Source organism: Lepidochelys kempii, chromosome 1, assembly GCF_965140285.1.
Source record: "Lepidochelys kempii isolate rLepKem1 chromosome 1, rLepKem1.hap1, whole genome shotgun sequence".
Classification (NCBI taxonomy): Eukaryota; Metazoa; Chordata; order Testudines; family Cheloniidae; genus Lepidochelys; species Lepidochelys kempii.
This window is the reverse complement of record NC_136380.1, coordinates 206772673-206795607: the sequence shown is the minus strand read 5'-3', so window position 1 is coordinate 206795607 and position 22935 is coordinate 206772673. Positions and strand designations below refer to the sequence as shown.

Sequence of the window (22935 nt, the reverse complement as noted above, 5' to 3'; positions counted from 1 at the left end):
TCTACTCCTGTATCTGACAGTTTGGTCTTGGACAAGTCAGCTCCCCTCTCTATATACCTTAGTTTCTTCATCTGTAAGATGGAGAACATTAGTTAGTTCATATCTGGGATCCCTGGCTACAAGGGACTAGACAGGTAAAGCATTTTGCTATTAAGTTAATTAGAAACTATCTAGCATCAAGTATGAAAAATTCTCTCTCTCAAGGTTAGTCTGCATGTGATGAAAGAGAGGAACCTGAAAAATCAGCAGCATTATATTTGGTGGAGGCGGTTGCTCTAGTAGTGTAACTGTTTTTTCCCAGGTGTGCATAAGTTTTTTGGGTTTTTTTAAATGAAAACAGGCAGAACACACTAGATTTCACCGCAGCTGACAAAACTGACAGCTCACTGCATCTTTCTATGTTATTTAAACATCATCTCTTTTTGCATAGTTAGAAATCTTCCGAAGGATGCACTTTGGTTTCCTAAGGCTAGGAAAATACTAACTTTAGAGTTCTTGATTAAACAGGTCTTTCCCTATAAAGGTGTGTATCAAATGGGGGAAAAGAAGAATAAAAAAAGATACTCAAATAATTTCTTTGAATAAGGGTTTTGTTATAAGTGGTTTTGAAAATACAAAGTGTGGAAGACAGCTAGTTTAGAGTTTCAAAACCTTCATAGAAGCAAAAGAAAAAGAAGGTGAAAGAAAAGATGTTTGCAATGGAAAGACAGTAAAACAGCATGGGGTGGCCAAAGTGTGTCCTGGAGTCCAGAGGCTGCCTACAGAGCTCTGTAAAGTGGCCACAGCTCTTCTCTAAAGTTAAGGATGGTCTTGGAAAACTATGTGGTCTCAGCTTCTTACGCAGCGTCTATGTATAGCCTCCTGTGGGACAAATATTCTTATTAAATGGCAAGGGCAGCTTCAGTCTGCTTTGTTTTATGACAAATGGTTGCAGCCCTGGTCTCCTGGCAATTGTAGACTGTAAATCTCTTGAGGCAAAGATTATTTATCAGTGTCCTGCATTGCTGAATCTGAACAAAAAAGTTATCAAGATTTGGGCAACGATATGGTTAAGGCAGACAAACATGCAATATGAAAGCAGCGTGGCTGAAGAGGACTTTGTGCCCATTCCCACCTCTGTTTCAGTGCAGGAATCTCTGTGGGTTCTGGCTCAAGGATTTCATAGGCCAAGTTAACGTCCTCTGTCTCTCGTAGCAGTGCATAGATGGGCTCAATCTGCTCGTTAAACCTTGCCACAAGAGTCCGTGCATCCTTTTTGGGCATCGCCGACTCATCCTCTTCCACTTCATTCTGACAGAACGTACAGCGGAAGGTTCCTAAACAGAAAAGAAGTTGCTAAGCACTGGGAGAAAGTCAAAAGGCCCACATTTTTATGCAGCATTTAAAGAGAAGTATTTTGCTATTCTCTTAGATTGAAACTAAATAGCTTTTCTCCTTGGGACAACTTTCTTCCCACATATAATGTACCTGATTATTATTTTAACCACATAAAGTGAGACTTTAGATGCCATCCAGTGATGCAGAAAACTGGTTAGGGTTTCTGTCTCTGCAAAGCCCTAAAGGATGGCAAGTTGCACCATTCAGACATATCCTAGCATTACACATTCCTTTCCTTACCACACATTTTTAAGGGCACTGCAATATCAGTTTCAAGATACATTTTAGGATGGTCAAATTTTAGGGCTTGCAGTGTCTGAAGAACTTGCCTTCATCCCTCTCTAAAATAATCTTGGGGGGAGGGGTGACCACTCAGTTTCATTCCAAACTGCTACTGCTACTAAAGGAATAACCCACTCCCTCTCCTTTTCAGTTGGTAGTAATTTTCTCCAAAAATTTCCTTGAGTCAGACATTTTCCATGCTTGGTCTCCAAACAAAGACAATTTTTCTTTTTTAAAATCTATTCTGTTAGTTTAGAGTTGCTTGACGATAAAGAAAGAAAGGGAAAAAATGGTCTCTTACATTCCAATTAGAAATTCTGCGTATGCGTAACTCAAAGAATGATCAGAGTTTACTCTAATTTAAATTGTTTTGTAGATCATCACGATCTAAGAAACAAGCCAAGGGAAAAGGAAATTGGTTCAGTAGCACTGAAGTAAAAATTTTTTTTTAAGAACTTCTGCAGTGGAGGATTTTCTGTTCCATTTCACTTGTCAATCTGTGTCTAACAATTTTAGGGAAGCACATTTACAGTAGGACTTTATCATCCAGCTCAATATTGGAGTTGCTGCAAAACGCGTTCTCACGCTACACTTGAAGGAATGCGTAGGAAATTCAGGTCATTCCAAATCCTAGATGGAGAAAGGGGTGCTACTTACCTAGAAGAATAAATTGAGGGCTGAGAGCAGAGGCTTTTGGATTTATCTTCTCACCTCTACCACTAACTGGTTACATTATTTTGCCTTTATATGGCAAACATTTAGTGTAGCCTCACAATGCCCTATAAGAAGGTAAATATTATTCCTTTTTACAAACAGGGAACCTGAGGCGCTGAGAAGGGAAGTGACTTGCTCAGCGTCATGTGCAAAGTCAGTGTCAGAATCCAGATTTGAAGCTACACCTTCTCACTTCTAGTCCCTTGCCAATCAACTAGATTAAAATATCTTGTAGGCAAGTAATTTCCCCTTGTTCTGTTTCCCAATCTGTGAACTGGAAATAATATTTACCTGCTATCTCACTGCATTACTGTCCCCAGGGCCCTCTTGCTTCATGAAAAGCTTGCACTCTACTGAATAGCAGTCTCATTTGTTGACTTGGCAAGGTGTGTAGGGCAGTCAACTCATCTGACAATAAACATGCGTACCAATGGCTAGATCACAGACATCATGTGCAAACCCAGCCTATGGGTTAACTTTGAAGAGGTAAACTTGGGCAGGGAGGGGGGGTCAGAATATCTGCCACACTACATTGGAAGTTTCCTAAAGTCACAACTGTGTAAATTGTTGTACATTAACCATTGGGTTATAGTTTCAGACGATGGGCACATCGTCTCCTGGGGTCTCAAGTTGCTTCCAAATTAGATTTACCTCATGAACTTGGGGCTAGTCACTTTATCTCTGCTTCCTCAAATGTAAAATGGGGATAATATGTACCTAGCTGTTTCACAAGTGGTTGCAAGAATTAGTTAGTACTCTGAAAGTAAGACACTACAATAAGTGCTGTTTATTACAGTAGGTACAACCTGCAGCACCTCACAGGGATTTCTAAATTTTTAAGTTCATTTGTATTTGTGCACTTTTTCTCTTTGTACTGTGAATCAGGGATGGCAGATCTCTGTCTCCCCCCCACTGCAACTTAAGCAGACACAAATTAGTGTCTTATGTATAGCCTACACAAAGTTTTCATTTTTTTGCATTAAAATCTCTTTCCTCTACCCCCAGAGTTTTTCCTAGACAGAAAACAAAACCAATAGCGTTTACATTAAAGCCAACCTTTTGAACTCATGAAGTGAAAGTCATTTTGAAAAATTTGACAAAACAAGCACCTCAGCCCTTACTTTAGAAAATTAACTTTATCTGCACGGGAAAGCAAGAGCACTGACAGTGGTGGCAAAAGACGCTGAGTGAGAATGGGAAAATGGTGGCTTTCTCCAGCCCTTTCTTAATCCAAGCATAAAGCACGATGCTTATTTTGTCATGCTACAAAAAACACCACCACTCATGCATAAACTGCACATTAGATAAATTTGTCAGTCCAGTTAAGTTTTAAGTCAGTTTGATTTCATTCACATTCCACATCTGAGGCCATCAGTACCCCTGAGTTCACAGAACCACCTGAATAAGTCTAGAATAATTAGTAAGATTCAGCTCATATTATGAGTTTATTGACTGGACAGTGGTTGACTGCAACCTAACAGAAAAAGCCCGGTTAAACATTTCTTAGGTGGCTCAGGCTTTTCACACTTCCACTCACGAACCCCTGGTGTCTTAACTAAAGATTAAAAACAGTCAGGACAGCTCCAATTCAAAGCATCTTTTAAAAAAAAAAAAAATAAATAAAAAACCAGAGTTAATGCAGCTCTAATTTAATAAAATTCTTAAAACTAAGGATGATTTATTGCAACTTCTCCAGGGCTCTTAAGGAACAAAAAAATAAATGCCAATATAATGAGTTATGTAAAAAATCTGGATAATGATTGGAGTGACTAGTTTCCTGCAATCGTGCTCAAGTTTTTTGTGGTAAGGCAGCACTTTACAAGAAATACCCACATTTAAGAGCAGAACTGAACAGCTAGTCTCAAGTGCCGCCCATCAGGACAATGCTGAAAACCTCACTTGTGGGATGTTAAGAGGTCACAAAATCACTATCTCACTACTATACATCACTGCCTTGAGTCATTGCATCGCAACAACTTTGATACAACTTTCTGACAAACACGCATTATAATGTTGTCACATAGGAATTTGTCCCATTAGACAAACTTGAAATAGTGGTCACTCTAAGGTCAGAGATTGTCAGACTTGCACCATTCACCATTCCTTCTGTCATCCCAACAAAGGCACAGTTTTGCTTTTCTAATCAGATGCTGTCATGCAAACAAAAGTGGTCAGATATCCTGGCTGGCAAGGGTGATCCTAGTTTTAAAATACAAAAAAAAAGAAAGTGGTCAAGAGGCTTTGAAATGGGAAACCAGAAATAGATGTCCTCCTTCTTCCCCGAGCCCCTGTGCACACACTCATTGCACTTCTCCTGGTACTCTGTGGAAATCTACAGAGTGTAAAAAGATATCTATTTGAAAGAGATCAGAATCGTACATTCCTAGACTTGCAAGGGTGAACAAAGTGTGAGTGGGTTCCCCAAGGCATACTACAATTAAGCAGCACATCAGGTGCAGGCCAGAATATTCGGTCAAATGAAATCTAGCCAGCAGGGACTGAGTAAAGGGAAAAGTCAACAGCTAAGTATAAACATTATACTAAGCACATAATACATGAACATACGCATTATATTAACTATACTTTTGTTACATAAAAACCTATATTAAAAGAGCATTAAGGTTGCAAAGTCAAGTACCCTGAAGTTAGGAGATGCCAGAATTAAAGTTGCCTGTGCAACCTTAATTCAGCCCCCTTTTGCATATACCTTAATGATACAATCTGATTACATGATCACACACTATTTTTCCAACAGGACCCCGGCTCATTCAATACTCAGGATGGACAGTGTTCACTTAATGAGCAATTATTCAATATTTTGTTTTATTCTCATTATTCAGTGAATGGCCCCAGGCCTTATTTACTGCACATGCTTCAAACCCCGCTCTAAAGACACAATTATTAATTTCCTCATGAGCTTTTCTGTGGTGCTCATCACCATAGTATCTGAGTGCTTAAATATTAATGAATATATTTTTACAATGCCCCTGTGAGATAAGCGGATATTATTATCTCAGTTTTACAGATGGGGAACTGAGGCACAGAGATTAAAGTCAAAAGTATCCACTAATTTTGAATTCCCAATTTGAGGTGCCTAGGACCTGATTTTTCAGAGTATTTAGAATTATATAGCACTTTGTACATTCAAAGCACAGCTCCCATTGACTTGAGTTGCAGCTCTGAGCACTTAGCTCTTCTGCAAATCAGACTTGAGGATCTCATGTCAGGCACTGAGAACATGAGGAACACACAATGAGTGAACACTTGTGAAAAGTTCAGTTTAGGTGACTTGCCCAGGATCATGTAGGAGCTGTGGCAGCAGCAGGGTTAGAACCCATATCTCCAAGGCAGTGTTCAACAGCCTTAACTCTGAGACTGCCCTTTCCCTTCTTGGAGTCCCCTGCCCCATTCACTACACACCTTCCAACTTTTGCAACAAATGAAACAGGGGTCTAACAGACAACAGCCTTCTTCACTACGCAACCCTGATTCATCCCCAGAGCAGGTGATCCTGAGAACTAAATGAGGCAGAGGTTCTGTAGAAAAAATAATATATAATCATTGATTAAAGACTGTATCTTAATGTGTACACCCAAACAAGGGGTTGAATTAAGGATGCACAGACAACTTTAATCCTGGTATTTCCTAACTTCTGAGTGTTTGACTTTGTAATCTTAATATTTTTAATGTAATTTTTTGTATGTAATTTCTACAGTTTTTAAAAAAAGCAAACTGAAAAAATCAGAAATCCCATGATGGGCTCTCATGACACCCACCCACATGGTTCATCAGAAGGTTGGAACCTAGAGCTCTACCGCAGCAGTTTATTGCTTGAGTTAATGGAGTAATTGATAGGATGAAAACCTACTACTATATGTGGACCAGCATTAGAGGGGGATGACACACTTTGCGGTCAGCAAACATCTGTGAAACCCATGGACAGGGGACTGGTGGGACTAAGGAATCTTGGGTACTAAGCTCTGAAAGGGAGTGTCATCTAGGGCATACACTCTTCTGCCAGTCATCCCAGTTTGACCCCTTCTGCTCCATTCACTCCAATTTCTCCCTGTTGTAGTCTCTTCTCTTCCTCACTCCTGGCTCCTCTCATCAATGCCACCCTCCTCATGCAGCCAGGCCCAGTCTCCACTCCTCAGTCTTCTTGTCACAATCTCCTTGCCCAGCCACTCCCAGTAAGCCAACTCATCCCCCAGCACTTTGTCCAGTCAATCCCAGTTTCCCTGCTCCCAGCTTCTCACTGGGTTGGTCTCTCTCCTCCCCGGGCTCCCAGGGGCCCCCACACCCCTGCACATGTTCCCCATTCCCAATAACTCCCAGTCCCAATCTCAGTCTCTTTCCCCTCTCCAGCTCCCTTGCCCACTCTTTTTGCTGAGCCAGTCATAATTCTCCCCATCTCCTCATCAGATCAGTCTCTTCTCTCCCCTCACCCCTGGTTCTCAGACCCATTCTCTTTTCCCAGTCAGTAACACACTGCCACCTGAGCTCCTCGTCCTTACTGGCTGCCAGTCCCCATGTCCCATTTTTCTCCCTGCCTCCCAATCTCAGACTCCTCCCAACCATTCCAGGTACCCTCCCGCCCCCCTCACCAAAGACTCTTGTTTCAATCAACTCTGCCCACACACCTCAAAAGGTCTAGTTCTTACTCCTCTGCATTCAAATCAGACTGTTTCCTCCTCTCTGCTGAGGCCCAGCATGGAATCACTGAGAGCACAGCAGTGACTGGCCCTCTGCGTTCCATTCAGGAGCCAGGATAGACCAACAGCAGCCCCAGTTGAAATTGCAGGTGAAAGTCCTGCTCAGCCCAGGAAGGTGCATGAATGGAATCTTCAGCGAATTTAGCTGCTCCAAATCTGATAAGTTTCTATTGAGCATGTGCAAACCTGCATTTTTTCAAAGGCTTATCACCTGGCCAAATTTGGGTGGATTGTCACAGGAACAGCAAAAAGGTACATCTGAAATAAAGGCCACCCCCTGCCAGATTTCAAGTCCCTGCTCCAAAGCATGGGGACCCTACCATGGATTTTTTTTTTTTAATACAGGCAAAACAACTATTTTCCCTTAACCCTGTTCTTGGACATGGGTGAACTGTTTTGGCTGTAATTTTCCAAAACAATTTAGCCTGAGGAAGACACCCAATATGGAAAATCTTAAGCCAAACAGTTACAGTTTGACTAAGTTATAAGCAACTGAAAACAGGCTCTTATAATGGGAAATGTCAGTCACCCTTAATTACAGGCAATGCTACCAGCACTGCCTATAATTAAGTTCCCTTCATTTCTCATTGATTTCCAGGGTCTAGAGGACCATTTACCACAGCACTGAAGGCATCACCCTCCTGACTCATTAAGGAGGGGAGATGCAGCTCAGTCACAATAGCTTCTGAATCATTATTTACGCACCACATATTGTAATTTGAGAGAGTGGAGGGCTGGACCAGTGGTCTGGAAGTCAGGACTCAAGTTCCATCTCTAAAACAGACTTCCTTTGTGACCTTGAACAAGTTTAGTTAAGTGCCTCAGCACTGGCCTGAGGGACCATCTGTAGGCGTTAAAGTATTCAGTCTCTGTCAATCATTTAATCCTTGGCCTCCTGCTAAGACTTCTGACAGAGGGACCAATTAGTGCCTGCTGTGTGTTAGGATGATGACACCTGCCTATTAGAAACTGGAGTGAGAGGGAAAACTGAGGCACAGGGAGATTATGTGATTTGCTCATAAAATATCAGTGGCATAGTTTGAATTAGAACTCAGGAGCTCCTGATTCACGGTGTTTCATATACATAATGCATTTTACAAATCCCTCTGGACCACCCAGACTCCCAGACCTCTATAAACAACCCCTCATGATTGTGAGGAGAAAGCATCACAATCGGTCAGGATGTGGAGCATTTTAGGCTCTAGTCCTGAGGATATATGGTCTCTATTCCCTTATATGGTAGTTGCAGCCTGTACGCCCCTTTTCGTATCCCATGACCCTAGTAGACACATTTGCATTCATGGTTCACTTCCAAAAAAGCAAGCCCCTTTTGGCAATAATGTGCAAGGTGTTTTGTTTTTTTTTTAAATAAGCAAGTTTATCAGAATCTCATCATTATAAATACTCCAGTTTATTCCAAAAGGCAGTTACAGAGAACACTATTTAGCATAAACCACACTAATGCCACATTTAATCTTTCTGAAATGGATTTCATGGTCCACTGGATCTCAAATTCTTGAGGACATTCCACTGCCCAAAGCTGATTGCAGCATTAGCTCTTGAAATGTGACATGAGAAGAGCATGTATATTTTTATATTAGTCTTGTCTGGGGCTCTAGATATTCCAATGCACATGTTACTGCAAGAAGCCCTAACTGTTATAAATACCAGGCTGTGCACAATGAAGGTTGGCATCTAGAGAATATTTGTAATCCAAAATCCTGGATAAAAATCACCTTGCCAATCTCACCTAAAATGCATAAGCTTTCATCATGACACTTAAAAATACTTGCTTTAAATTTCTCTCACCTTCAAATTGAATTAATTTCACTGTGACCAAGACACACTACAGAGGTGAGAGACAGTGACAGCGCAAGGCCAGAAGAGCCTGGAGACGTCTGAAAATGGGGAGGTGAAAGTGACACATAAAAAGGTGCTGCTCAGAAGAGCATTTGAAAAGCATTATGGATTTAGTTCAAAACCAGGTAGGCAGGTCCACAGTGCCTGCCATGAGGAACTGCCACTAGAGCAAACAGGGGCAGTGTGTGAATTTCCTCAATGCACATTGGTTCAGACCTGCAAAGGGGTGGGTGAGTGCAGTGAAGCCACCATGCTGCTTTTCCTGTCCCCCACCTCCACAGCTTTGCCAACACAAATAAACCTGGCCTGCAGCACGCTCGGCCTATTCCTTGGGCTTCTCCTCAACAGGTGCTACCCAATTATGTGACAGATTTAGAATATGGATTTGCCCTCTAAGTAGTACACTGAGACCAAACATTTCATTTGGGACTTAAGCCAAGGCTGCACCCATCTAGTGAAGGGCTAGTGCATTGAGCCACTGCATTACCAAGCCCCTATTATTTTGAAATATATGTCACAAATATTGTATTTAAGGGCTTGCATTCACTAGAACTATTTTTTGACTAATACCCACCAGAAGTGTGTTCAGGAAACACCACCTTCTAGAGGGTACAAAACTACAATTTCCCAGCATATGAAAAGCTCTCAGAATTTCCAGTTTGTCCTTTTAAATGAATTTCATTTAAAAATAAATAAAATGGCAACTATACATCAAGAGGAGAGACAGACATGCTGCATTAGCAGAAAGATGGTGAGAAAATGGTAATTTATAATTGCTGTTAATCAGCGTCTCACCACATCCAGAGTGAAAATTTCACTTAACCAATAGATATGCTTATGCATTATGTACTCTCAATTTCAGAAACATGTACATCCATAAAGGTTAGGGACTGGCAGTGCTGGAAACAGAAGGTCTCCATTAAGCCACAGAGTGGATTTTAATGAGGCAGTTCAGTGCACGTTATCTCAAAGCATCAAACAGATGCCTCAGCAGCTCTTGTTCTTATTGTTAAAGCGTCCTTAAAACAATAAACAATGTTTAACATATTTAAAGTACTGTATCTTTTTCAGAGGATCTCCATCTGCATGATAAAGGTAGATATGTATCCCAAATTTATGCACAGGAAAACAGAGGCACAGATATGTTAAGTGGCTAGCTCAAGCCCACACAGTGAGAGTTAATGGCCAAACGAAAATTAGAGTTTATGATTTCTATGCCCTATGCTCATTTGTTAGACCACACTGTTTTGTGTGTGTACGTTGATTATTTAAAGAGATTTATTTCTCCCTGTTGCTTGATGCAGCTATTAGAATTCCCAGCTCTATGAGCTCTCATGACAAAGCCACTTGAGCCTCCAACAGAGAACCATGTAGATAAATAAAAAAATTAAAAATACAATTCCCTCCTCACTACAGTAAACTCCAGTTAAACAAAGGGTTTCAGAGGGGAAATGTTATGGATGCAGAAAGGATTTGCATGAAACACAAAGCCTCATGTACACACAAGGAATCTATTTAAGAACAAAGAGTGAAAGTGAAATACTTGTCTTAAACAGTCTCTAGACACTCATCTGAAAGGCTTACAGGCCAATGTTGAAAGCCTATGTTTCCACACCAGTGCTTCAAAAAGTTGCATGCCTCAGAAGTCTGGCTTAAACTGCTGACCACAAGACTTCAAATAAGAAGGCTAGGTAGTGAACTGCAAGATAATGCTTTCTTTTTAATATTCAATTTATTAGTATTTCAAGATTGTTCTTTTCTCCTGTGCTGGCCAAACATCTTGTACTTATGCCTAACCACATTCATATTCTTGTATTTAATTTGTATTACAAGGTAAAAAACCTCCACCCGCAGCAGGTTCTGTTGTGAAGGGAGAGCAAGAGACATGCTGCTCTTCAGCTTACTTTTTCCTCCTATTTTAAGGACGACATTCACTGGTGGGCACTTAAGGAGAACCATTCAGCCTTATTCAGCGAGTGGTTACTTAGGAACTAAGAACTGCCATACCAGACAGACCTCATCATGGGCCATCTGGCCTGGTATCCTGTTTCTCTGCAGTACTGGAATAGACCAGTATTAATATCTTTTTCTTCCTGATGCACCAGATCAGACCGATGGACCATCCATCTCGTCCAGATGTTTCAGAAAGCAGCTTTAAAAAAAAACAGGTTTCAGAGTAGCAGCCGTGTTAGTCTGTATCTGCAAAAAGAAAAGGAGTACTTGTGGCACCTTAGAGACTAACCAATTTATTTGAGCATAAGCTTTTGTGAGCTACAGCTCACTTCATCGGATGCATGTAGTGGAAAATACAGTGGGGAGATTTTATACTGTGATGGTAACACCCACTGTACTCATGGAACAATGGGTGTTACCATCACTCTCATTACAGCGTGTATGGTAACACCCATTGTTCCATGTTCTCTGTGTATATAAAATCTCCCCACTGTATTTTCCACTGCATGCATCCGATGAAGTGAGCTGTAGCTCACGAAAGCTTACGCTCAAATAAATTTGTTAGTCTCTAAGGTGCCACAAGTACTCCTTTAAAAACAAAACAAAACAAACAAACAAAAAAAACCCAACTCCGTGAATCCAAGTGTGTATAATGGGAGGACATTTCTCCCTGACCAAGCGGGACTCAGTTTATGCTGAGAAACATCAGGGCGGTTAGCACTTTTATATTTGCTAGTTTCAGAGTAGAAGCCGTGTTAGTCTGTATTCGCAAAAAGAAAAGGAGTACTTGTGGCACCTTAGAGACTTAGATGCATCCGATGAAGTGAGCTGTAGCTCACGAAAGCTTATGCTCAAATAAATTTGTTAGTCGCTAAGGTGCCAGAAGTCCTCCTTTTCTATATTTGCTAGTGAAACTCTAAATTCTATTCTTAGTCACATAAAAAGTATTTTAAAATTCATTTTAAGTGAGCTACCTGTTATATTTCACCACATGCAACCTTACTCTTGTATTGGGATGGGGTAACTAGGAACACCCAAATAAACTTCTAGATACTTTTAACTGCTTCTCATTATTCTTCCTCCTTAATTCTAGGCCTCTTAAATGTATCTTTTCACATGGAAGCCCTTCCCCTCTCCACACACCTGTCATGAATCTTTTGTTGCTCTTTCCGCGATCACTTCTATTCTTGATGTATCTTGTTTGAGAACCCTCATGCAGCAAGCAGACCCAGTAAGTGTAATGTGAGATAAAGACAAAAACAACTCAGCCATATGACCCCAACAAAGCTCTACAACTATGCAACTAGGCTAGCCCATAACTTTTTTGCATGTGTGGTGAACAAGAGTAATTTAGAAACCACAACTGAAAATTCAGGCAGTATGCCATATCACACAGTAAATAGGCAGTGGCTGGTAGGAATGACATCCCTCTCTCAGAGCAGAGAATAGGAGCAGATGGAAAGAGAGGGTCCAAAGAACAGATCTGGGTAATTGCAGAAAGGGGCCAGAATTGTTGTACAAGAGGAGGAAATTAGAATGATACAGTTACTACAGACTGTCTTTAAAAGTGGACCAGAAAGGGGAACCTCATTCTAGAGCTAGGAACGGGGGGAGAGAAGGCAAGGGGGAAGAGAGCATGAGAGGAGTACAGGACAGACTGGGCTTGAGCTGCTATCCAGAATGACAGGTTTCAGAGTAACAGCCGTGTTAGTCTGTATTCGCAAAAAGAAAAGGAGTACTTGTGGCACCTTAGAGACTAACCAATTTATTTGAGCATGAGCTTTCGTGAGCTACAGCTCACTTCATCAGATGCATGCCGTGGAAACTGCAGCGGACTTTATATATACACAGAGAATATGAAAAAATACCTCCTCCCACCCCACCGTCCAGCTGGTAATAGCTTATCTAAAGTGATCATCAGGTGGGCCATTTCCAGCACAAATCCAGGTTTTCTCACCCTCTACCCCCCCCCCCCCCCACAAATTCACTCTCCTGCTGGTGATAGCCCATCCAAAGTGACAACTCTTTACACAATGTGCATGATAATAAAGTTGGGCCATTTCCTGCACAAATCCAGGTTCTCTCACCCCCTCACCCCCCTCCCAAAAACCACACACACAAACTCACTATCCTGCTGGTAATAGCTCATCCAAAGTGACCATTCTCCCTACAATGTGCATAATTAAGGTGGGCCATTTCCAGCACAAATCCAGGTTCTCTCACATCCCCCCCACCCCCATACACACACAAACTCACTCTCCTGCTGGTAATAGCTCATCCAAACTGACCACTCTCCAAGTTTAAATCCAAGTTAAACCAGAACATCTGGGGGGGGGGGTAGGAAAAAACAAGAGGAAATAGGCTACCTTGCATAATGACTTAGCCACTCCCAGTCTCTATTTAAGCCTAAATTAATAGTATCCAATTTGCAAATGAATTCCACTTCAGCAGTTTCTCGCTGGAGTCTGGATTTGAAGTTTTTTTGTTTTAAGATAGCGACCTTCATGTCTGTGATTGCGTGACGAGAGAGATTGAAGTGTTCTCCGACTGGTTTATGAATGCTATAATTCTTGACATCTGATTTGTGTCCATTTATTCTTTTACGTAGAGACTGTCCAGTGAATGAAAGACTCATTCATGGTATTAGGAAGGGTCTCTACTAAAGCTTGGACTGGCTTTCTGTGCACATCTCTCCACACTCTCAGAGAAAGAAACAGTAGGGTTTTATTTTCTACCCATCACTGTGGTTGTCTTATTTTTCCTTTCCGTTGATTCACAGAGTGAGAATATTATGGGACTCTCCCCAGGGACCCAAGTTAGAAGATAGAAATGAGCTATAGACCCATGGGTACTAATCATAACACCTCTGACCAGCCCACCCATGCTGCCTTGTTAAATCAAAGGTGCAGGATTCAAACCTTGCTCATCTTGCACAGAGACAATCCCTCTATATTTCAGGCCACCTTTCCTTTCTTGACCTTGATCTCTATTGTATCACTTTCTGGTGTGAAAGTAGAATGAATTATATTGAAATTATAATTCATTAAAGAAATGCTGCTTGAAGGGTTTGTTGAAATATAGTTGTCAGGAAGAGAAACATTAAGGAGTGTGAGACAATGGGTCCTCAAACTAATAAACTTAGAGCTCCTACTGAGCTAGGAGATTGGTAAACGTTAGTATGCAAATAAGATATGTATGTATATTTGTCAGTTTCTGCTTTCTTTTGTCTCTTATGTTAAATTGGCTTTCCCTTATCTGTTTAAATAAGTTAGCTTGAGCTTTTGCAGGAGGCTCACATATCTGGGTGCATTGGCAAAGCGCTTTGCTAATAAACAGAGTGGTCTGACAAATTTTGAATCTGACTTTGACACTGGATAAGAAAGAAAGACAGAAAGACCAACAAACAGAAACAGGAACCCTCTTGCTAGAGACCAGGTTCTGCAAAGTCAAATCACCAACTGGATTTGGGCAAAGGACAAAAACATAAAAGGTGAGGCATCCCTTCCTCAGAAATATTCTCCCATATAGTGGATTCCAGCCCAGGCAATAGGGATGGCTATCATGGGTTGGAGGTAGGGGGGTGGCCATAATTTACTTTTTACATGAGGAATAAGAAAAGAAAAAGAAAAAAAAAGATTAAGAGACCAAACTATTTGGGTTGAAATAAGGCAATAAAAATTTGCACAATTAGACCAGGTGGCTTCGAGCACCACTAAGGTTCTCTCTCAAATCTTTATTTAGTAAAGACCATTTGGAGTAAAAACACTGAAAGACTAACATAATCCCCTCAGATCTTGTCCTTGGACTCTCTCCTCATCAGAAACTGGTACGAGTGTATGATTCTGCACGTATTTTCAATGTATGCAGGACGATTAATTCCAAGGTCCCTCAGAAGAAAATCCCCAAATGAATCTGTGCAGAGGAACTGCAAGAGCTCAAGAGAGATGATTCAATGACAATATAGAGTAAGGGGTAAACAAGCCTTTCAGTGAGTTGCAATACTCAATCTGGTGACAAGCATACTATATTCCCTAAAACAATGTTAAGTCTGTACACGTGAGAGATCAGATACTCTCGCTCTGAAGCTTGAGAAAGCACAAGAAAAGATCAAGCGCGATAGTGTTATACTCCTCCCCCAAGCAGATCTCTCTGCACTTTGTATCCTTCTCCTGAAAGTCCAGTTGCATATCTGTTTGTAATGCAGGGAAAAAGCTACCATGTAGGTATGCTATATAACTTAATATTCCTAGGAAGTCATTATAATTATGGTCCTGATCTGGCTGAAATCCTGTTACTTGGAGTCTGTACCCTTCTTCTGGAAAGGCATTGAGAATTCTCCCTCTGTTTGCTATGGAAATTGTCTTCTTATCCTTACTGGATAAATATTTTCGTCTTTGCTTCCAACTGCATTAAGTCCCATATCAAGACCTTTCTGAGGCTGTTATTTTTTTTACGAAGGCTTTAGGATTTTTTCTTCTTCCAAACCAACAGCCTTATAAGAGTGATTAACTGTGTATATAACCTCTTCCACTCTTCTGTTCCAATTACTTAATAACCTGTGGTGTTGTTAACAACAGGGAAGGAAACATTAGAACCAGGAGGATTATGTTGACAATGTTCCTGGCCCCAAGGCTGTTGCTGTCATGGCTGCCGGCTGGTGACCTTCCATCTCATTCACAAGGCTGGCAAGTGAGATATTACTGCAGCACAAGGACTTGTGTGACAAAAGCAGACAAAGCAATAAAAACCTCCTTACACTTGTAAATTTGAGAGCCCATGGAAACTGCCTCCCTTGAGTCCACTCAGCCGGGTTCCTGTTCTAAGTTAATTTCCTCCTATCTCTATTGTTTCACAGTTGGTTATGGGAAAGGTCAGAGCTGGGGGGCCTAAAGGAACAGCAGAATTGCTTTCACTTCATTGTTATAAACACACAGAAGCTCCAGATTATTTGGCAGTGGCATCATCTTTCCAGCACCCTACACTTGCAGTACGTTTTTATACGAAGTGTAACAGGAAGAGCTGTGTTCAAGGAAAGAAGTGAACAGAAGAGATAGAAGTGGAAGGGGTCTCAAGTCCCTATTTCATCTCAAGGTAAGGGGGTGGCAGGTGACACTTAAAGGCAGTTTTTACTGGCTCGACAGCCAGTCTCTGGGGTTTGAAGTCTTCTACTGATTCCCAGAACAGAACGGATCATGGAAGCAAAAATATAAGCCTCTCCAAAACCGCACCCCATCAACATGTATCTTTTGAGGCCAGGTTTGGTGCATACTGACAGGATATGCTTGGGGTTAGGGAGGAGATAGATAACAGGAAAGTAAAAGCTGAATAGATGGAAAGAGAAATATGGTGTAGCAAATAAATTTCAGTGGGTTTAAACAACATAGATCTTCTCCCTTTCTTTTAAATGGGCTAAGTGATTTCCTAATTTTACTGTTGATTCTGAGTTTGCCTGGGAACTGAAAATGAATGTCCCATTCCTAATTTAGTTCAATTACAAACATTTGTGGAAGTTTTTAAACCCTCAGAAAACAAACTTACTTTTTCAGTGGCATTCAATGAGACAGCATAGTTTAACAGACTGAGCTCAGCATTAGAACTCCCAAGTTATAAACTCTGCCACCGACTGAACGGATTTTGGCAAGAGTGTCTAAGCCCTGGTCTACACTACAGAGTTAGGTTGACATAAGGCATCTTACATTGACTTAACTCTGTAAGCATCTATACTAAAATGTAGCTCCCACCGATGTAACTTGCCCACTACACCAACTTAACAACTCTACCTCTGCAAGAAGCGTAATGCTTAGGTCAACGTAGTTAGGTCGATGCAGTATCAGTGTAGACGCTGCGTTGCTTATATCAACTGTTGCTGTCTTTCAGAAGCTGTCCCACAATGCCCCACCTTGACAGTTAAATCATGCAAGTGTTCCTGGTGAGTGTGTGAACCTCTGACACCAGGAGTGTAGTGTGGACATGCAAAAGCGATTTAATTACTGCGGTGGCTATAAGTCAACGTAACTTAGGTCGACTTAATTTTGTAGTGCAGACTTGGCCTTAGAATAATCCCCGCCTTACAAAGACAGGGAAATAACTACTCTCCTCACAGGGGGCAGGTCTACACTACAGCTGGGATGGACGCTCTGAGATCGATCCACCGACAGTCAATTTAGCGGGTCTAGTGAAGACCTGACAAATTGACAGCAGATTGCTCTCCAGTTGACCTCTGTACTCTACCCCCGATGAGAAGAGTAAGATAAGTCGACGGGAGAGTTTCTCCCATCGACCCCCTGCAGTGCAGACCCCATGGTAACTTGACCTAAGATACATCAACTCCAGCTACATTATTCATGTAGCTGGAGTTGCATAGCATAGGTCGATTTACCATAGTAGTGTAGACATAGCCAGGGTGTTGTGAGGAATTAATATTTGTAAAGTGCTTTGAAAACAATGAGTGTCAAGCGTTGTCCTGCAATTCAGAGCACAAGGGCAAGTAAACACAAAAACATCCACATTCTAGTACTCCTGACTTCCCCCTACTGCTCTGAAGGAGGTTTTAAATTTAATCTAGACCTCTTTAGAAGCATTTTAAGCGCTTCATGGCCTCTGCAATCTAGCCAAACCACAAAACAAGAGGGAAATTAATAAGTCTACCCTTTGAGCATGTATTGAGGAATTGGGTACACCTGGCAGCTGCACAAAGAGAGGGAGCTTGAAAGGAATGAGCAAAAAAGAGAAGTAATTCGGGTTTTTTTTTAAACTGTCCTTTCTCTACTGGACATCTGCTCTCATGCTTGGGAAAACAAAATGCATCACTGAAAATCTGTCACATAAGGTTGCCCCACTCCTCTTCCTTCCTTTTTCCCAGGTGGAGCAATGGCTTCACTTGTCTATCACGTGTAACAACATTTCCTGATTAATTCTAAAAGACACTAGCAGTTAGCTGGCCCATCAGCCTCATCGCCCTAGGATGCACAATAATCTGCCTCACCATCTGCTCTCAGATAATTTATTTCTAAACTAGTCATTGCTCCCTCCAGTGCAGTGAGCCCAGCAGGAGCAGCACCAGCCCCTTGGATCCATTCTTCTGCTGGGTGGTGGCAGGGGGATAAGGAGAGAGAATCCATTCTCAGGTTCTCTGAACATGACAGAAAATAGGAAAACAGATGGATAAATGCAGGATCAGAAGAAAGAGAAACTACCTGTTAGGGGGCTTATTCCTTCACCCACTTACTTCCCTGGTCCTTCTCGCATGAACAGAGAGCAACAATACCCGAAGTCCAAAGGTGCAAACAATTAGATGTTTATTGGGGTGAACTTCCAGCAAGCATGATTCCAGTTTCCTTCCTTAGTGTCCTCCTTCCCAGCTCTGACACCACAGAGCCTTAGACCTGTGTCCCTGTTCCCATTCCTACCCTTAGCCAAACATGATTCCAACTTCCTTACTCCCATTCCCTGTTCCCATTTCCCCCTTTAGCAAAACATGATTCCAATTTTCTTACCCCATTCCCTGTTCCCATCTCACACACCCACATGCCCACCCCCACCCACACCCAGTCACTTCCCCATTGACTACAGATTATATAGTAAAACTTGAGTTCTGCTTAGCTATACCTTAACCAATCATTTTCCTGAAATTTAACTAACCAATCCTAACATATTGTAACATGATTATGTAACCAATTATATCCCACCACCTTAATTAGTTTACACCCAGCAAAATTAATTATACAGCAGACAGGAACAATCACAGAACCAGATAGAGATTATACAGACAAACAACAGCAAAGTGGGAACTATAATGACAAGACAATACAGAAGTGAGGATTTCACATCCCAGCTATTGATAAGTGAGTTCTTGCCAGACAGGATGCTATCAAACTAAGTTTCCTTTTACATTTTCTAGGCACTTCCCTTTCTCTGGAGGTGATAGGAATACAATCCTGTCCTGATAGTGCCTAACAGCCCAATAGCACCTTATTTCAATGTGACTAGTTTGGAATGTGAGGATGTGACCGTTCGCTTCCCAGCTTATGGCTGCCTCTGCTGCTTAGCCAAAGGCCTGAGCCTAAGCACAGGGCCACAAACTGTCACAGTAAGAGAAGGCCCTTACACCGGCAGACAGTGATTTCTTTCTTTTATACCTCTAGAACTAGCCAAGCGATAAGAATACACCTAAATTCTTAAAGTACAGGCCTTTGCAGACAGGCCTGAATATCTATATCCTAACACTACCTCTTCTCCATGCGGGCAGTCTTTTGATTAATCTCTTCCAGCAAATATAGAATGTCCCAATTGCCCTTCAACATTCTGGGCAATCCAGAAAATGTTTAATGGCTTAGGACGGTAAGACAGTTGGGGAGAGGGAAAAGATGGCAGCAGTTGCATGGTATCAATCGGATATCACGCTGCTGCACGTGTGAACATACATGCCCCTTTCCCTGTCATCTAACACTAGGTCTATGCAGTATGTCAACAGAATAAATGATTTTAATCATTTAAATACATCTTTGCAATTGGTTGATGGTTGACTAATTTGCATATTGATCAAATATACTTACATAACTGTTGAAAAATGAGCAGCTCTATGAGTTCACCAAACCCTAAAAAGGACATCTGTTTTGGAATTTCATACTGCCACTCATTTCTGTAGTATCCGAGCACCTTCCACATAAAATCAATAGCAACAGCAAAGTTTGTCCATGCATTCTGTTCCAAAACCTCTTGGCATTTTAGAGAAAAGAGTGACCGAGGAGTCATCTTGAGTTGGAACAGACTGCACTTTGCAGGATACAAGAGCCATCCCCGTTGTTCACTTCATGGTTTAGAATTAAAGGATGTATGGTCACTGGACCAGAAGACTCAGTTTCTGAGTCAAGCTCTTGGCTTCTTTCCATTCCCCACCCCACACACGGACAAAATCAGAAAGGCTAAGACAAGGTACATAAAAGGCAATACGAAGTGCTTCTATAAATACAATGCAAGTAGGAAAAAGACAAAGGAAGTGACCTACACTTTTGCAGGGAAGGAGAGCTAACAGATGTCACCAAGAAGGCTCAGGTGTTTAAATGCCTACTTGGCTTCAGTCTTCACTAAAAAGGTTAATGGTGACCAGATACTTAACATAATGAATATTAACAACAAGGGGGAAGGAACAAGCCAGTATGGGCCGGGGGCAGTGGGGGGGACGACGACGGACAATATTTAGATAAGTTAGATGTATTCAAGTTGGCAAAAAGAAAAGGAGTACTTGTGGCACCTTAGAGACTAACCAATTTATTTGAGCATGAGCTTTCGTGAGCTACAGCTCACTTCTGTAGCTCACGAAAGCTCATGCTCAAATAAATTGGTTAGTCTCTAAGGTGCCACAAGTACTCCTTTTCTTTTTGCGAATACAGACTAACACGGCTGTTCCTCTGAAACCTGTCAAGTTGGCAGGGTCTGATGAAATTCATGCTAGGGTAGTTAAGGAACTAGCTGATGTAATCTTGGGAATATTAGCTACTATATTTGAGAACGCACAGAGGATGGGTTTGGTCCCAGATGACTGGAGAAGGGCAAACATAGTACCTATCTTTAAAAAGGGAAACAAAGAGGATCCAGTGAATTATAGACCAGTCAGCCTAACTTCAATTTCTGGAGAGACACTGGAACAAATTATTAAACAATCAATTTGTAAGTATGTCTCAGAAGATAATAGGGTTATATGTAATAGCCAACATGGATCTGTCAAACCACCCTATTTCCTTCTTTGACAGTATGGCCTAAAGGATAGGGGAGGAGCAGCAGATGTGATATATCTTGATTTTATTCATACTTCTGACACAGTCCCATATGACAAAGCCATATATAAACCAGGGAAATGTGGGGTAAATGAAATTACTACAAGGTGGGTTCACAACTGGTTGAAAGACTGTACTCAATGAGTAGTTATCAATGGTTCACTGTCCAAATGGGTGGACTTATCCAGTGAGGTGCTGTAGGGGTCTGTCCTGGGTCTGGAATCATTCAATATTTCATTAATAGGTTGGATAATGGAGTGGAGAGTATACTTATAAAATCTGTGAATGACACTAAGCTAGGAAGGGTTGCAACCATTGGGAGGACAGGATTAGAATTCAAAACGACCTTGACAAATAGGAGAATTGATCTGAAATCAACAAGATGAAATGTAATAAAGACAAATGGCAAGTACTACACTTAGAAAGGAAAAAAAATCAAATGCACAAATATAAAATGGAGAATAACTGGTTAGGGAATAGTACTGCTGAAAAGGATCTGGGGGTTATAGGGGATCACAAATGGCGTATGAGCCAAAAATGTGTGTTGCAAAAAAAGCTAATACTCTGGGGTGTGTTAAAAGGAGTGCTGCGGATAAGATGTAAGAAGTAATTATCCTGCTTGATGATGGAGTAGCGTGCCCATTTTTGGGTGCTGCCCTTTAGGACAGATGTGGACAAACTGGAGAGAGACCAGAGGACAGAAGAAAAAAAAAGATGAAAAAGTTTAGAAGACATGACTATGAGAAAAGATTAAGAAAACTGGACATGTTTAAGTCTTTAGAAAAGATGACTAAGGAGTGACCTGATAGCGTTCAAATATGTTAAGGACCGTTATAAAGAAGATGGTGCTCAATTGTTCTCCATGTGCATTGAAGGTAGGAGAAGAAGTAATCTGCAGCCAGGGAAATTTAGGTTAGATATTAGGAAAAACTTTCTAACTATGACAGGTTTCAGAGTAACAGCCGTGTTAGTCTGTAGTCGCAAAAAGAAAAGGAGTACTTGTGAAACCTTAGAGACTAACCAATTTATTTGAGCATAAGTTCACGAAAGCTTATGCTCAAATAAATTGGTTAGTCTCTAAGGTGCCACAAGTACTCCTTTTCTTTTTTCTAACTATGAGGGCATTTAAGCACTGGAACAGGTTACCAAGGGAGCTGTGGAATCCCTGTCACTGGAGGTTTTTAAGAACATGTTAGACCAGGGGTCTCAAACTGAATTTAGCTTGGGGCCAGTCCCAGTCCACAAATCCTCCCACTAGGCCAATAATGTCACTGAAGATTTTGTTCAGAAAAGAAAACGTTTATATTGTATTTTTTATTTCAAATTTCTTAGAAATAATAAAATTGTCATACAACTTTATACAATTCTTCACCTGCCAGAGAGTTTTTAGTGTTTGCCAGACACCTGGCAATGCTTCAGTTCTGTCAGTTTGTTGATGTTTGGCCTCAGTGACTGCGCAGTTGAAACCTTAAGGATTGCAGCAAAGTGTGCATCAGATAGTTGTGTTTGGTCCATTTTCCCACACTCCATGCTCTGCTGACAGCAGGACCTTGCTGGGCTAGGCCTCCTTGGGCACAAAAGTGGCTGAGGAGGAGGCACAGTCATGGTCTGCCCACTGGTCAGATGCAGGGGGTGAGACGCATGATCACTACTACCCTAAAGAGATGGGGCAGTGAGTGGCAGTGGGTGGTTCTAACCCTCCCTGTGTGTCTAGGAGCTGTCATAGGAGCCTCATGAGCACGCCACCTCCTAGTCCGTTTCCCACCCTTTTCCCTTGCTCACTTGGCCTCATTCTGCCCCGGATGATTTTTAATTTAAATATGATTTTTTTGATAAAATGCTTTTTTAGTTTTAGTTTTTAGTTTTAGTTAAGATACATTAGAGCTCAAAGATATCTCATCATGGAATAGGGATTATAAATTCTATTTCTATAGTATGAGGCAATATATTCATGTAATGTTTAAGAAAAGTTTTGTAAAAGAGTCCCAATAGTTCATGGATTAGGGACCCAATTTTATTGGGCTCTAGGGGCTTCTGTATAGATTATTTAGGTTAATCTTTCTATTTACCCAATGGGACTAGGTGCTCAGTCTAGAATATAACATCAGAGATGCTTAGTTTTGCAGTTCTCAAACTGTGGATTTGTGTCCCCAGAGATAACAAGCTTGTTAACAAAAAAAATTTTTTTAAATAAAGAGAGCGAGAGAGAGAGACGTGAGAAATAACAGGCCTCAACCCTATTGTCCCTCTGCAAATTCGTG

At 41.3% G+C, this 22935-nt stretch overlaps 1 protein-coding gene across 4 annotated transcripts in view; it reads right to left on the bottom strand.

Annotated features, from left to right (window-relative positions):
* Positions 1 to 22935, bottom strand: part of GTF2E1 (general transcription factor IIE subunit 1) — a 97166-nt gene that overhangs the window by 10155 nt on the left and 64076 nt on the right. For all 4 annotated transcript variants that reach the window (XM_073309620.2, XM_073309614.2, XM_073309628.2 and 1 more), the window contains one exon: positions 1115 to 1316. In XM_073309620.2, coding sequence (XP_073165721.1) covers positions 1115 to 1316 — 202 coding nt within the window. The remainder of the gene's footprint in view (positions 1 to 1114; positions 1317 to 22935) is intronic.